At 41.3% G+C, this 17,567-nt stretch overlaps 1 protein-coding gene across 4 annotated transcripts in view; it reads right to left on the bottom strand.

Moving 5' to 3' along the window:
- Positions 1-3,105: 3,105 nt before the first annotated feature.
- Positions 3,106-17,567, bottom strand: part of ssbp2b (single stranded DNA binding protein 2b) — a 41,003-nt gene continuing 26,541 nt past the window's right edge. For 2 of the 4 annotated variants that reach the window (XM_057321468.1, XM_057321465.1), the window contains 13 exons: positions 16,765-16,854; positions 13,213-13,272; positions 13,043-13,109; positions 12,792-12,862; positions 12,651-12,718; positions 12,528-12,573; positions 12,404-12,439; positions 10,946-11,003; positions 9,629-9,699; positions 9,441-9,519; positions 9,172-9,200; positions 8,594-8,692; positions 3,106-8,509 (listed from right to left, as the gene is read on the bottom strand). In XM_057321468.1, the coding sequence (XP_057177451.1) occupies positions 8,480-8,509; positions 8,594-8,692; positions 9,172-9,200; positions 9,441-9,519; positions 9,629-9,699; positions 10,946-11,003; positions 12,404-12,439; positions 12,528-12,573; positions 12,651-12,718; positions 12,792-12,862; positions 13,043-13,109; positions 13,213-13,272; positions 16,765-16,854 (804 nt within the window). In that variant the 3' untranslated portion in view covers positions 3,106-8,479. The remainder of the gene's footprint in view (positions 8,510-8,593; positions 8,693-9,171; positions 9,201-9,440; positions 9,520-9,628; positions 9,700-10,945; positions 11,004-12,403; positions 12,440-12,527; positions 12,574-12,650; positions 12,719-12,791; positions 12,863-13,042; positions 13,110-13,212; positions 13,273-16,764; positions 16,855-17,567) is intronic. The other 2 variants (XM_057321466.1, XM_057321467.1) reach the window with 2 other exon arrangements.

Below are 17,567 nucleotides of genomic sequence, written 5' to 3'. Positions count from 1 at the left end.
AACGCTGAGGACGGCGTGGTGATCACCCAGGACAATGAGGACGGCGAGGTGATCCCTCTGGATGCGGAGGACGGCGAGGTGCTCCACAAGGATGATGAGGACGGCGAGGTGATCCCCCTGGATGCTGAGGACGACTCGTTTGGGCGGTGCTCCTCCTCTGAAAATTTCCATTATTTTTTTTGACAATTACTTTTTCTTTATTTTCTTTCCAGGTTATCACTGAACATCGAGGTGCTTCCCCAGGACGCTGAGGACGGCAAGGTGCTCCCCAGGACACTGAGGACGGCGAGGTGCTCCCCCAGGAAGCTGAGGACGGCAAGGTGCTCCCCCAGGACGCTGAGGACATCGAGGTGCTCCCCCAGGACGCTGAGGACGGCAAGGTGCACACCCTGGATGCTGAGGACAACTCGTTGGGCGGTGCTCCTGTGAAAATTCCCATCTCATTGATTTGGCAATTACTTTTTTCTTTATTTTCTTTCCAGGTTACCACTGAACAGCGAGGTGCTCCTCCAGCACGCTGAGGATGGCGAGGTGCAGCGTTTATCGTAAACTTCATTCTTTGATTAATGACTTGATGTTAGAATTGTTTTTTTTTCTCTGTCTTGTTTATGTTTCCTGAAACAGCAGAGACAGTCAGATCCTGCTTTGTGGTGGAATAGAGCATCAAGCTGGAGCAATGTCACCACATACAGGCTATCTGCAGCCTGATCCGACTAGACTATGATGAAACACATTCTCTTAAAAGTTGGTAGAACCTGTAGCTTTACCTTGATCCATGACAAGCTTGACCTCAACCTTAGTCCGCATGGATCACCTGCACAAATAGGATCCTTCTTCAGGTATGTAAGTGCTTTTCCTTCATGTATAAGCAGACTCATCTATGCATATGTGTTTTCAAGGTCTACAGCTGATGCGGTTTGTTGTTTATCATGACCTTTCACCTGTCAAATACAACATCTATCCTATGATCTAAAATAACAAAAAGAGGTGTAAGCAGAGTCATCTATGCATGTGTTTTCAAGGTCTACATCTGATGCGGTTTGGTGTTTATCGTGACCTTTCACCTGTCAAATACAACATCTATTCTATGATCTAAAATAACAAAAGAGGTGTAAGCAGAGTCATCTATGCATGTGTTTTCAAGGTCTACATCTGATGCGGTTTGGTGTTTATCGTGACCTTTCACCTGTCAAATACAACATCTATTCTATGATCTAAAATAACAAAAGAGGTGTAAGCAGAGTCATCTATGCATGTGTTTTCAAGGTCTACATCTGATGCGGTTTGGTGTTTATCGTGACCTTTCACCTGTCAAATACAACATCTATTCTATGATCTAAAATAACAAAAGAGGTGTAAGCAGAGTCATCTATGCATGTGTTTTCAAGGTCTACATCTGATGCGGTTTGGTGTTTATCGTGACCTTTCACCTGTCAAATACAACATCTATTCTATGATCTAAAATAACAAAAGAGGTGTAAGCAGAGTCATCTATGCATGTGTTTTCAAGGTCTACATCTGATGCGGTTTGGTGTTTATCGTGACCTTTCACCTGTCAAATACAACATCTATTCTATGATCTAAAATAACAAAAGAGGTATAAGCAGAGTCATCTATGCATGTGTTTTCAAGGTCTACATCTGATGCGGTTTGGTGTTTATCGTGACCTTTCACCTGTCAAATACAACATCTATCCTATGATCTAAAATAACAAAAGAGGTATAAGCAGAGTCATCTATGCATGTGTTTTCAAGGTCTACATCTGATGCGGTTTGGTGTTTATCGTGACCTTTCACCTGTCAAATACAACATCTATTCTATGATCTAAAATAACAAAAGAGGTATACGCAGAGTCATCTATGCATGTGTTTTCAAGGTCTACATCTGATGCGGTTTGGTGTTTATCGTGACCTTTCACCTGTCAAATACAACATCTATTCTATGATCTAAAATAACAAAGAGGTATACGCAGAGTCATCTAAGCATTTGTGTGCATTATTTTTACGAGGATAATGATGTTGCCCGTCGCTCATGTGAGGTCAGTGAGTGGTCTGTGTGAACCTTTCTTACCTTCTGCTGCTGATAATGCTGTTAAATGTGTTCATGCAAAGCATATTTTCCTTGAGAAGAATACATTTAAATTTATGTGATTATTTTGTGTTTGCTAATAAACTATATTGCATAAAAAAAGTTCATGCAAAGCATATTTCCCTTGAAAAAAATACGCCTTACAACCTAATCCAAATTCCCTACATTAGCCCCTAATGTTTTAGGCTCAGCCCCTGATGGTTTTATATCCTAGATACGCCCCTGGTGACAACTAAATTAAAATGAAAACAAAACGAATTGTTTGTTGTCATTGTAACATGTGAATGAGATTTGAGCGCGTACTCGCAGTGCAGGATCAATAAAATAGAGATTTATTAATAAAATCATTTAAAGAAAAAAAGTATAGCCTACATATATTTACACTTGGGCACTACAGAAACATATTGTTTATATTCTAAGTGCAACAAGGAGTGTGAAATGAATGTCATATTTGGCTGGTTTCACAGACAAGGCTTAAGGCTATATAGATCAAAGCAGAAGATATATCCAGGTTAACTTGGCATTCTATCAATTTCTTTATCAACCTGAAAAGCCATAGAATGTATCGTTTATTTTGTCTGGAAAAGTAGGATACCATTGGGCGGTTTTCCGGACAGGGCTTAAATCCAAGACTAAAATGAATGTTTGAGCTGTCTTAACGTATAACAACTTTCCCTGACACATCTTCAAATGTCTGTCTTTTTATAAGGCATTTTTATAAATGCGACTTTTTAACTAAGGTCTAGTCTTTGCTTAAGCTTGTCTATGAAATCGGGCCTTAGGCATTTAGTGGTTGTGTACAGCTGCGGGATTAGTGAAGATATAACAGCAGTCTTTTCTGTTCAAACTGTTGGTCGAATACAACCTCCAATATTTCTTCTTCTTGTTTTATAGCGAACAACTCTTGCACTGGATGGCAAATTAAAGTTGCATGGGTGACGTGTTTGAAACGTTGAAATCTGTATGGATGTCTGGTATTGCTCCCCAACTTCTGAACCAAACACACAGAGTCTGTTAAACAGCAATGAGAAGCTTTATATCAGTATATTCAAAAACATCTCTGTGTATTTACAAAAGTCAACACAAGGTAGAAAATAAACACTTCACAATCTCAAAAAAGGAAACATCAAATGAAAATGACAGGATCTCAGGCAGAATGTTATTACAAATGAACACAAAAATCATACATCTCAAGATATTGTAGTTTATACAACATCATTTTAAATAATTCACGCAGATTCCAAGCGACAAAAAAATCCACATATCTATTTTTAAGAACTCAATGCAATAATAATTTCACTTAAAAAAAAAGGCAAAGCAAATCACAGTTTGTCCGGGTGACACAATGACAGATGTATAATTAAGGTTATTTCATGAATCTGCACGCTCTTCATCATCCATTCATGAAATCCTCTCCTTTTTCACTCATGCAACAAGATTTTCACAAAGAAGATGTACAAAGAGGCAAATCATGATATGTTCAAAACATTAGTGGTTGAACAATGAATATTTGTTAACTGATGCAAACGTTCTTCAGTTCAGTTCACATGGCAGAATTGTGCAGAATAAGAGTATTTCAGGATGGATTTTAGTAAGTTTACACATGGAATGGCTGTTCTTCTTAGGCATCATCCTGAACAATTCATCTTCTATTCTGAAATATATACAAATAAAACCTTGAGATTTGATTGGACGGCATTAAAAGAGCACAGATGTCTCAAGGATGCATGTTGTATGACATGATAAATTACAGACGTCAGAAATATAAACAAGTTTCCAAATCACGACGTGTCTCTGTCATCAATGATAAAGACATGATGATCTGGTACAGCGAGCTCTCGGGAATCTGTTTTATCGTTCGGATTCTGTGTGGAGATCATTAAATCTGCTTCCATCTGTTTCTCCTACAATAATTTAATGAAAATGTGTGAGCTGTTTTAGTTAAAAAAACAAGCCCTTGTCAGAGCCGATAGCCATGTGGGCAGTGCGCCGACACGTGGCGCGGCTGCGTTTAGGGCGACCCGGGTTCGATTTCCAATCCCACCACCTTCTCTCTCCCACTTCGCTTCCTGTCACTTCCTCTCACTGTTCCTGTCACTTCCTCTCACAGATAAAGGCAAAAAAGCCACACAAAACACTTCAAGTCTAAAATCTTTCTCTGCACCTCTTTCAAGCTCATACAACGCTCAATATATCTCCTTTCATACATGCACATGTAATGTTATATGTACACCTCCATACTGTTTGTGATCCTGGAGCACAAAACCAGTCTTAAGTACAGGGTTCCTGCACCTTCATCAACACCAAATTCAAGGACTTTTTCAAGCACATTTTGGTCAAGTTTTTGAGCCCTCGATGGGAAAAGGATACCATTTATAAGGACGTCGCAAACCAGTGAACATCTGTCTCTCTTCACAAAGGGCCATTTCAGAAGTCTGTTAGCAAAGGGTGCATTGCGTGAGGGCTTTGGCCTGTTGCTGTTTTGGGTCAACAACGCTGCCATATTGGGGAGTACAAGACTCTCCATAAACAAAAGGGAGCTGCAGTTTCTTTTAATAAAAAGCACAATAATGTTTGCATCGGTTTTAATGATGTCTACCTGGAGTAATGTCTCGTCTCGAGTTGGTATTGATAGTCAGACTTAGAAAATTGTTCATTGTTGTGAGGAATTTTGAAAATTCACACTGAAAAATAAGCCAAATCATAGAAGCTGTGGATGCATTCCAATACAGTACATGCAGCCGGTTATCATGATAGAATAAAGCCCACAGTGGGATCAGGACTGAAGCGGAGACGAGCATCACACAGTGAGGGTTTATTTTGCCATGACAACCCACTGGCTGTAAATTATCCTGCTTATTACATGGCTACTTGCCTCCAGAGTAAATGATAGAATGTATTATACATAGATTTTAAATATTTTATTAACCCATTTATAACTAATGCAAACCTACTGCAGGGAAAACCTGTTGACTTTTTTCTTGCCTAAAAACCAAAAGACAAACGTTTAATTTGGTTTAATCATTTGTAAATATAATCTCAAATAATTTTTCATAATTATTTGACTTTATGCCGCACACCCTTCAATGAGCTCCGCTTCACCCTTCAAAGGCAGTACATCATAGGTGAGTTCACTTCCGTTTGGAATTCGCCTTTCATTTGAATATTTTTATTTTCAATTTATTTATTTACGCATTCAATGTGCCAAGTACTCAACGGTCACCCGAGGGTGCTATGTACGCTCAATGTCATCAGTCAATCTGCGTACAACAGTGCTCTGGCAAGTTTCAAGATATTATATAAAATCAATGTAAATAAAAATAGATGATATCATGATTATTATTATTACCCTAGGCCTTATATTCAAACTGAAGGTATAAAGCAGTTTCTAACAGATACAGACCTCTGATGCATGCAGGAATACACCAGCATTCAAACATTTCGTTCTATCTCTGCTGATATGGTGAACTTGATCAGAAATGACTGAGCGACTTCAGACACAGCGAGCTCAAATAGCCAAACCTCCGCCCAAACACACAGCAAAAGTTCATTACTGCAACAGATAACACTGCTGGGAGCATCTTTTCCTTTTCACTAAACCAATGCTATCTAGCTAGCATTTCAGTGTTTCTCAACATCCTAACAACAATTCAAACTCTTAAGGCACATTTACTGACGAGAATAATGAAAACTAATACAATTCTTCTTGAAATGAACATAGTTGAAAAGAAACTTATTTAGCAGTGGCTTAATGCAACATATGCTTGACTGTATATGATGATCTTTACTGTTTGCTTGATGCATAACCTGCTGGTGTACTCCACATCTTATCAAATACACACTTGTTGTAACATAAACCATATTTTACTATAGCTCAAGCATCGTTTAATTTTCACTTCTCTGGCATTGAGCGAGTTAAATAACTCTGCACATGATCACGATCCATCCGCTTTCCCCCAATCATGGGCGTAAATTTCAGAAAAAACAGTAGGGGGGACAATAAACATAAAATTTCTCAAGAGCAATTTTTGAAGGGGACACAAATAACACAGTCAAAATTGTACTTATAAGGATATGTGAACACAGAGGAAGGCATTGCTACTATTTCATTATTGGGTAACACTTTACAATAAGGTGCTATTTGTTAACAATTATTTAATGCATTAGCTAACATGAACTAACAACGAACAATACTTCTACAGCATTTATTAATATTACTACATGTTAATTTCAGCATTTATAAATACATTATTAAAATCAAACGTTGTCACTGTTAACATTAGTTAATGCACCATGAACTAACATGAATAGCTGTATTGACATGAACTAACATTGACAAGGATTAATAAATGCTGAAAAACGAAATTGTTCATTGTTAGCTAATGCATTTACTAATGTTAACTAATAGCACCTTATTGTAAAGTGTTACCCATTATTGTAGCATGGACACTGCGTCATTATGGTTATTTTCCAAGTTTCTCTCTGGTTCAATGAAAAAGCTGATTTTTCTTCAAAACTATTTATTGCAATGTTTTTAAGTTGTTTACAATCAAGCCATCAATGTTCATGTTCGTGTAGCCAAACAGTCAGTAACAGTGACAGATGCTTAAATTCTGTGTTGTACTCGTTGATGAATCGTCGCGTTTCAGTCAACTGAATGTTTACTTTATCCGCCGCGCACACGCTGCACAAAATAGATGCTGAGAAAACGACCTTTTCCAACTGAATGAAAGCTGTGCACCTTTTGTAAACAAAAGGGGTCTGAACTTCGCTAAATACAGTGCCAAAGTCACTAAACTGTCACTGGTATGTGCGCGACTGTGTGTGACACGGGACCTGAATGGCAAGGATCGGTGGCTAATTGTGGCCGTTAATGTTAACATTATGCCAGGTCGCCACAAATAAAACAATGCATGGGAAACGGCTTCGGCATGTTAGTTACAGTGTGCAACGCTAACGTTAACAAGCTAAGTAATGTTTTAATCGCTAACATAACAGATTCATGGAAAAATACATTGGTAATCAGCAACGGGCAAAGCAAGCAGTGGGCCAAACCACTGTGAGGCAGGGGACGGGGAACTCAACTGTTTCTAAACTTGAAGCACATTTTTTTGCGTCTGTATTTTTTTTTCTACTTACAATTTTAGGTATACATAATTATATTTTTCACAACAGACAGTGCGATTTTTAATAATTTGGGGGGACAACCCTCGGATGGGGGGGACGTGTCCCCTCCGTCCCCCCGGGATTTAAGCCCATGCCCCCAATATTAATAACAGTGCAATGCAACTACAAAACATCCCATGTCTGTATTTAAATACTTTCCATTCCTTGAATTCAGATGTCTGAAATTCAAATACTTTCAAGCACTTTCAAGAAGAGTCGGAACCCTATAAGTAGCACGGCTATATTTGTGGCAAAAGCCAACAAAACTGGGCATAAAAGAAAATTAGATCATTTTGACCCATGCATAAAATCATTAGGATAGTCGGAGCCGATAGCCTAGTGGGCAGTGCTCCGACATGTGGTGCGGTTGCGCATCGGGCGACCCGGGTTCGATTCCTGTCTTGTGGTCCTTTCCTGAACCCACCCCCTTCTCTCTCCCACTTCGCTTCCTGTCCTCTCTAACGAACTAAGCTGTACAATTAAAGGCAAAAACGCCAAAAACAAATCGTAAAAAAAAAAAATCATTAGGATATGAAGTAAAGATCATGTTCCATGACGATATTTTGTACATTTCCTACCGTAAATTTATCAAAACTTTATTTTTGTGAGTGGATGCAGCAAAATGGCGAACAAAAAACACACCTACAAACTTCACTCACTGCTGCCCGCTCTTTGGGAATGACCCACTCAAGTTTGGTCTCTACGTAAAGCTTTCAGGTTCATCTGCTCTCCACAACGCCAATACAGCGGTAGAAGCCCATAGAGAGCGTTTAAACAAACCTGTTTCTTCTTAACAACGGCCTGCTACAGCACCTCTGATGGACAACTTTAAAGGTGCTTGTCACAATATTTGGATCTTTTTGCACCCTCAGATTCCAGTCTTTTAAATCGTTGTATCTCCTCTCCTAACAAAGCATACATCACTGGAAAGCTTATGTATTCAGCTTTCAGATCATATGATTTGTATAAATCATTAGAAAAATTGACCCATAAGACTGGTTTTGTTGTCCAGGGTCACATTCAGTATGTACACAAAGATTATATAGACAGATTGTTCTCGTCACAGCGAGAGACCAAACTGAACCATGCTGGATGTGGTTGAGGATGCGATCTTTACAAATAAAGCAAATGGAAAGAGGAGGATTTGACCCATGTGCTTCAGAGGTCTGGCTACAGCGCGCTTACATGAGTCCATCATCATCATCATCATCATGTGAATGACATCTTACACACTCATGGTCATGTTTGGAGAATACTGCAGACAGACAGAACACACGTGTTTTGAGAACTCAAGTATTTCTCAGAACAAAAGTGAAAACAGTAAAGTGACGTGACGTACGCTCTCATTCTGGAAGGGGTTGAGGAAGTTTCCGCTTATCTCGCCGTCATCTCGCGGTGTTCCGGGCTGATTGCTCATGCTCAGTGTTCCTGGAGAATTCTGTTCACACACACGCACACAGTTTATTACTGAATCCATCACTTGTTTTGAAACTCCTTTTCAAATGATAAATTGATTAGTTGGATTTTTTTTATTGAAGTATCAAACAGGACAAATGTCATGTGAACGTGTTTGCAGGATATTAATATGAATGTCCATATGCTCAGACACAAGTGCAACTATCATCTATTTATGGTTTCATATAGTTTTGTATTTTTTATATAATTGATGTTGTGCAGAACTTGTTTGGTTCTCTGGTGTGACTGTGTTTCGTTTCATTAAAATGACAGCAGCACAAATCTACTGAATTCTAATCCAAACTCTAACCCTGCAAAGATGGGAATGTAAATATGAATGATGAATGATGAATGAATGACAAAAAAGCTGATTTGCAACAATGCAAAACTGTGAATGGTGTTAATTGTTCAATTTGAAATGTAATATGAATGAGTCTGCATTTGACAAATAGAAAGTCTTACCTTGGGCATACTGTCCATGTCAGCCGAGCCTGAAAACATGAGGCACATTACCCATTCAAGAATTAAAATGGTTTCAATGCAGTCAAACAACAATGATTCATCTCAAACCACAACATAAGGTGATTATGTGACCACAAGATGGCGTAAGAACGCGAGACAAATCATGGAGGTTGCGTTTAAACTGCATTAAGTGTGTTTTGATATTGTTGAAGTGAGAAACACAACACTAACATCCATAAAAGAGTATATCTGTGTGTGTTCAACTCTACCTAATGATCCGTTCATGTGATGCGGCTCCAATCCTGCCATTCCACCTATTGGACCTTCACCACCCGGACCCAGTGGAAACTGACAAACAAACGCACGCACACACACACACAGTTATTTTGTCTGTACATAATCAGATACTTTTTCAGTAATGCTTGGCATGTGTTAAAACATTTGAAACTCAAATCACATTTTGTCGGTTTCCTCCAGGTGGCACAGTGTTGATCATTGTGTACATGTTCTCTCCAGAGTTTGTTGAATCTGTAGAACAGAAGTCAAACACACAAGGACTCACAGACGTATAAATGACTGATATGGGCTTATATACGTCTATATATATATACTGTATATGAATATCTGCTATAGTACACGCACGCACACACAGATGATGAAATCAGAGAATTTAAAGGGTAACTCCGGCCAAAAATGAAAATTCTGCCATTAATTACTCACCCTCAAGTAGTTTCATTTGCGTTTTTGGGAAAAACGGAGGTCATACAGATGTTAACCTACTTCAGGGCGAGTAATTAAAGGCGCAGTTCTTGATTTACAGCGGCCACTAGCGTTGTATTATAGATTTGCCGCGAATCGCTCAGTCCAAACACGACGGTGGCCACCACAGTACAAAAAGATGTGGTTCTCATGTTGACGCAGGGAAGAGATCATGCGGGCATTAGAAGGACTGTAGAAAGAGTGATGTCTTATCTATTACATAAAATAAAAGGTCTGTGGATTTTAAGTTTAAAAAGAAGGATAAAAGTCAGGCAGGAGCTGGACCTGTGTTCATATTATAAAGACTTTCCAGCAGAGACACGTTTGCGGTACTGAGGCTTTTAGCAGAGATACTCACAGATATCTATAGAGATACTTTCCAGCAGAGAGGAAGATCGTCTCAAGATCACTCCCGAGGAGCTTGCTTTGATTGGGATCAGTATGTGAGTAACATTGGTTTGTCTGTTTGTTAGAACCAAGATATATGTTGTTGTTGTTGTAATGTTAGCTGTGTGACGGAGCAGTTTTGAGCGTCATTGTTTATCTGGAACCGCTTTAATATTGTCTCGTCCAGATACTGGAGAGAGAGAGCGCGTTTTACTCTCTTACTCATGAATAAACTTTCAGTTAATCGCGGGTCACATGCGATGCGAACCGGAGAGCACGATCCGTTTCATCACGATACCGCAGCGCAGCGGAGAGGAAGAGGAAACGCGCGTTGTAGAGTTGTTTGTCCGTTTAGGGCTGCTGTACAAAACATGGCGGCGAATGCAATGTGTGTAGGGCCGCTCTGTATGTAGATATAAACAGGTATTACAAACATAACGCTTCATTACGTAAGGTCTTTATACACCTCTGAAGAAATAGTTTTGTATATTATATTGCATTTCTGTCAATAGATCCTCCTAAAAACCCCGTATTGTTCCTTTAATTGCAGAATTTTCATTTTTGGCCGGAGTTACCCTTTAATTGTGTATGGAATATCAATTAGAGAAGTGAAGATGTGTGTATGTACCTGCAGGGCTGGGCATTATGGGAGTACCTGGTGGTCCTCCTCCTCCTCCCGGCGGACCCTGAGAAAAGAGAAATATTGTTCTGCTTCATGTCAACACAGCTAATGACTCTGATGTGTGTGTGCGTGTGTGTGTGCGTGCGTGATGTGTGTGTGTGTGTGTGCATGCGTGCGTGATGTGTGTGTGTGTGCTGTGTGTGTGTGCTGTGTGTGTGTGTGTGTGTGCGCTGTGTGTGTGTGCTGTGTGTGTGTGCTGTGTGTGTGTGCTGTGTGTGTGTGTGTGTGTGTGTGTGCGTGTGTTGTGTGTGCGTGCGTGTGTGACGTGTGTGTGTGCGTGTGTTGTGTGTGTGTGCGTGCGTGATGTGTGTGTGTGCGCGTGTGTTGTGTGTGTGCGTGCGTGTGTGATGTGTGTGTGTGCGTGTGTTGTGTGTGTGTGCGTGCGTGATGTGTGTGTGTGCGCGTGTGTTGTGTGTGTGCGTGCGTGTGTGATGTGTGTGTGCGTGCGTGATGTGTGTGTGTGTGTGCGTGATGTGTGTGTGCGTGCGTGATGTGTGTGTGCGCGTGTGTGCGTGCGTGCGTGATGTGTGTGCGTGCGTGTGTTGTGTGTGTGCGTGCGTGATGTGTGTGTGTGCGTGTGCTGTGTGTGTGCGTGCGTGCGTGTGTGTGCGTGATGTGTGTGTGTGTGATGTGTGTGCGTGCGTGTGTTGTGTGTGTGTGTTGTGTGTGTGCGTGTGTGATGTGTGTGCGTGCGTGTGTTGTGTGTGTGTGTTGTGTGTGCGTGTGTGTGTGTGTGCGTGATGTGTGTGTGTGTGATATGTGTGTGTGTGTGTGTGTGTGTTGTGTGTGTGTGTGTGTGCGTGTGTGTTGTGTGTGTGTGTGCGTGTGTGTGTGTGCTGTGGTCAGCAGTGTTCATATCTGCTCTATCCTCCCTCTTCACAAATCTCATTATCTCTCTCTCTCTCTGCTGACTCAGCTCACTCTTCCTGGGCTCTCATCGGGCTGTTTTCAGTAATGTTACCGCCGCTCTTCTCCACAAATCATCTGAGCCGGGAGTTACCGACGATGTTTTAACAGACTTTAGCTCCTGTGCCCGTCTAAAAGCCCCACCGCGCTCATCTCAAGTGTGTTTAGGTGTCTGAATCTTTAACATGATGTGTTTCACACATTCAGAGGCTAATTTTTATCTGAAATTTTTACTTCTGACAATTTCACCTACTTTTCTGTGACCAGAAAGTTTCAAAGGGACAAGGCAGTTACCTTTAAAAAAGAATATGATTTATGTCAACAAAAGAAAAGGCAACACAACAGAGTTATAATATATGCGATCATAACAATGAAAGCATCAGTTGTCTTGACGATGCCAATGTGTTGCGAGTATGTGTGTGATCCTGTAGTAGATTGTGTAGAATGGGATGTTTGGATGGATTACAGGTGACGTCCCGTCGGGCTCACCACACTTACCACGTAACTCCCCGGAGACGCTGATGAGTATGGGATCTAAATGTCAACAAAAGACAATGTCAACAAAACACACACACACGCATTTCCTTACAGACTGAAACACTGACATTTGAAAACCACTCACTGAGTTTGAGTTGGGTGGATTTGGCCACGGTCTGCCTCCAGGAGCCCTGCACATAAGATCAGATGTGTGATATTCACAGAATACGGCTGTTAACATGAAGAATAAGTGATGACACGGTCATACATGTTCATTCCTGGCATTCCAGGACCTCCCAGAGCATTGAGCGGAGGTCTCATTCCTCCTCCATATCCCTTCAAAATAAAACCACAAGTGTAAGTGTTTTCACCTGAAAAGCACTTCTATTTCAACACGAGCGCGACTTACCTGTGGACCTAAAGGAACCATCCCTCTGGGCGGAGTCATCCTCTGCATAGCTCCGCCCATATTTGGATGACCTGTTTAGATGTAAATAACATTCAAACACGGTGTGAAATGTCACCTGACCATAAGTTCACAGTAGATATTTCACACCAAGATGAAAAGAAGGTGAAGAAAGGCTCTGAAGACGATCTGTAAGGATTTATACATATTGACGTTGTGGAGCTGGACAGATGGATTGACTTCTGGAAACAAACCTTGTTGTCTTGATGGATCCATACCACTGGGTAATAACGGCTGGTTTCCAGGGACGCCACCTAAAGCCTGAACCAGACACAAACACATGTACACGTTCATGAGATATAATGTAATGTTTACAAACACGAGTGTGTCTGATGTTGATTGTGTTGCAGAGATGAATGAGCACCTGATTGGGTATTCTGAGAGGAGGTCTGGGACCACCAGGGTAACGTGATGACATGAAAGGCTGGCGCGAGAGAGAAATCAAGTGTTACTCTTGCATATAAAACATCATTATATCCATAAAACGGCTCGAAATAGAAACAATTTTCTTTTTCAGTGGTATTAAAATATTGAAAAATGGCATAAACACTTTTCTGTCGCTTAAAGGAACAGTGCACCCAGTATGTCATGTCTCATACTTTCAGTATTCTTATAGTGTCATGTGTCATGTATTGATCACTACGAGCTGTAAGAGACAAACACAATATCATAGAAAAACTGGAAGATAAGTACAAATATTGAATATTCAAGCGGCCCGTGTGAGAATATTTCTTTCTAAAGTCAGAAGTCGTGCTGGTCTGCAGGGGTAACCATAGCAACAGTACACCACTCCATCACATTCTGTTAGCAACAGTAGCGTGTCATACAGCAGTAATGAGTTGTGTTTGTGTAACTCTGTTTAATGGTTAGATTGCTGTAACTCAAAGACATCTTTCTTCTGAAGTCACGCTACAGCATCTGCCAAACATATAAATATAACAAATGTTTTTCAAACGTTTGGCAAAGAGCACCAAATGACAGTTTGTGCCGAACAAACCTCGACAGCCTGAGAATCACTCCTAAAACCTTTACATTCCTGAAAGTCACTTTATAATCCTCCAACTGAAAACTTTACAGTTGCTCTTGATTATTTTCACAAGCTTCACAACACATGACTGAGCTGATCTCATCATCTCATATCCCTGTCCTGTGTGTGTGAGTGTGTGCACGTGTGTGTGAGTGCGTGCACGTGTGTGTGTGTGTGTGAGTGCGTGCATGTGTGTGTGAGTGCGTGCGTGTGTGTGTGAGTGCGTGCACGTGTGTGTGTGTGTGTGTGTGTGTGCGTGCACGTGTGTGTGAGTGCGTGCATGTGTGTGTGAGTGCGTGCACGTGTGTGTGTGTGTGTGTGTGTGTGCGTGCACGTGTGTGTGAGTGCGTGCATGTGTGTGTGAGTGCGTGCGTGTGAGTGCGTGCATGTGTGTGTGTGTGTGTGTGTGTGTGCGTGTATGTGTGTGTGAGTGCGTGCATGTGTGTGTGAGTGCGTGCGTGTGTGTGAGTGCGTGCACGTGTGTGCGTGTGTGTGTGTGTGTGTGTGTGTGTGTGTGTGTGTGTGTGTGTCTGTGTGCATGTGTGAAACAGCAGTAACACCATGTTTACATGGGACAAAAGACAATCGAAAGCATTATAATTTTGTTCACACTGGATGAGGCGCGACTCGACACGATAAACCCATTTAGAACAAGCCATTGGTTGTGTCGCCTCGCGCCCGGTGTAGACACGCTGCGACATGAATCTGAGCTGTCTAAACACACACACACACACACTCCCAGCGGCTCTGGACACCTCACACTCACAGGTGACGCCAAAACATTAGTTGTCTTTAATAATACATGAGTGAGGTCTGTAGAGTTTACCGCGGTGAACAGCAAGGTAAAACCTCTGTGGATACTGAACTCACAGTCACTGACCTCAGATCAGACGCGTCATGAATACCTGCTCAGGTCTATTATCTGTTCACTGCATTATTCATGGCTCAAGCTTTCTAAACATAACACGAATCATTCCTCTGGCCAAAAAAAGACCAAGATGATCAGAATTCAATTGAGAGCAGGGGATGTGACATGGGTTTCGTGAGTTCAGTTAGCATCATCTCGTCTCAAATGATTCTCATGACAAACACTGATATATTTGATTTGATATATATTTGGCCAGCATGATGAATCTATTGTCTGTATGACACGCAGACCGCAGGTTTGACACATCTGTGATCTATTTGACCTCTGCTGGAGATGTGTGAACAGAGTAAAACTTCACAACACCATCATCATTTCTTCTCTCCGGACAAATGGACTTATTAAGTTACAGTTAGCAGATTTGAAAAAGACCACAGAACACAATGACTTTAAAAAATATCTGAACACTTGAGAAACACTTAAAACATGTGAATGAACATCAAACAAAATGACACTGAAATAAAGATACAACAGGATCATATTATAATAGCACAGAATCCTGCCGTGTGTGGGGTTGGGTGGGTTGTTTTGGGTTTAGTGTCTGTGAGTTGTTGTGGGTACGTCGAGGCCTTTGGGTGGCAGTGTTCAGCTAAACTTCACAGAATGACTGATAGAGTGTCTGGATCACTATGACAAAAACTCACAAACTTACGCACACACACACGTTAGGTTTCTTTACATCGTGGGGACTTTCCATAGACATAATGATGGACAAACTTTATTTCCTTTCGCCTTTCCCTAACCCAACCCCAAAACCTGACCATCACAGAAAACTTTCTGCATTTTACATTTCCAAATAAACATCATTTAGTATGTTTAATACACGTAAGAAACGATCTTTTGTGACGGGAAAGTGAGTAAATCATGACAGAATTTATATTAATTCAATACACTATTAATAGCAATTGTACTGTACACATAATGAATAAAGAAAGAAATGAAATCAAATGTGATGAGGAGGAGGAGGAGGAGCGGTACCGTGTGTTCCTCCTCAGGAGGCAGATGAGACACTTAAGAAACATGATTTTCATCTTTCTATTAGATGAGCATCATTAGTGATCTACAGGAGATGTGCTTCAGTCATTCTGTCACTCTTCATCTAACCAATTACAACACACCAGGAGTCAAAGCACAGATTCACCTGCGCACACTTCATCTCAACACCTATACTCTCTTTCTGCCCCAGAATCCAAGGCCATGAATGAATACATCCAGGAAGCCTTGAGGAACAACACACGCCAGGAGACTTCTACACATCCTCCAAAAACACCTGTGACCCATCAAACGAAAGCTCTTCAGAAGTTACTCGACAGACTTCATGTCTATTGTGATTTGAATGGTAGTGTCACAGATCAGCTGCTGTTATGTCACAGCTCACCGCATCAATAGAGACGGAGCGCATTTAGGCCACGCCCCCGCACTGAAACAATGCAACCCTCTCCATTGACTTTCTACGGCGGGAAGCTGCCTCCTCGTCATTTCTGACTCAGAACAAAAACAGAACAATGTCTACAAGCTGCGGTGTGACAAGGTGCACAGAAACCCAGAACTATGTTTTTATAAGCTACTGAACCGTAAAAGCCTTAAAGGAGACAACAGTGGATTCACGACCGTGAAGCATCAGCACGAAGAAGAATTTAGTTTCTCTATACATCTCCTCCTCCCAGGTTCACATCGGGTGGTGAAATGATCCTTTGACATGGATAAAAAAGAATGAATGTTTCCCACAAAAACCAGCGTTGGAGGGTCGACAGCTTATAACGAAAAACAGAACAATGTGTAAAAACTGCTGTGTGACCAGCTGTACAGTAAACAGTTCTGAGTCAGAAAGGACGAGGAGGCAGCTTCCCGCAGTAGAAAGTCAATGGAGAGGGTTGGACTGACCCCCGGTGGGCGTGGTTTTCAGATTATGGCGCGCGCGCGTGTGTGTGTGTGTGTGTGTGTGTGTGTGTGTGTGTGTGTACCTGAAAGAAGCCCGGAGGAACAGGCCCAACCGGCATACCCTCACCCGGGCCCATGTTTCCAAGGACAGGACTGGGAGCTGCTGCGGCACTCTGAAACCACACACACACACACACACACACACACAAATCCTGTTACAAACACACACAGTTAAAGATGCTCACACTGCAACACACACACACACACACCCATAAACAAACACTCAGACACATCCTCTGCACTCTGTGAGGACACACACAAGAACCCCTGCAGTGAAGTAATGAAGATCATGTGACACGTGACGGTGAACCAAATAACAACACACTACACACACCAGACTGATGGGCAGAGGTGGACGTTGTGCGTTTGTCCTCTGATAATTCACAACTCAACTCAACAACTCTTGAACCCTTCACCACAACTCACTTCAGATCACATTCATACACACTATCAGATGATTCTTTATACACATGTTAATGCATAATCACGATTAATAATAGAATATAATTATGTTGTATTTATAAACACACACACACGCGTGTAGAATACATGTGCGTAACACACATGTATTTATTATTTAGCTTGGTACAGGTGACAAAAGTGGGATTGTTTTCTTAAGTCTTTTCAGAAAGTGTCTCTCTGTGTGCAGTGTGTTAGGAAGTGGAGTTGTGTTGAGATGACAGTGTGGACAGTCTCTATAGTGAGTCTGATCTTAGTTTTTCATCTCTCTCTCTCTCTCTCTCTCTCTCTCTCTCTCTCTCTCTCTCTCTCTCTCTCTCTCTCTCTCTCTCTCTCTCTCTCTCTCTCTCTCTCTCTCTCTCTCTCT

Source organism: Triplophysa rosa, linkage group LG22 (genome assembly GCF_024868665.1).
Source record: "Triplophysa rosa linkage group LG22, Trosa_1v2, whole genome shotgun sequence".
Taxonomy (NCBI): domain Eukaryota; kingdom Metazoa; phylum Chordata; class Actinopteri; order Cypriniformes; family Nemacheilidae; genus Triplophysa; species Triplophysa rosa.
The sequence above is the reverse complement of the archived record's forward strand: the minus strand, read 5'-3'. Positions and strand labels throughout refer to the sequence as shown.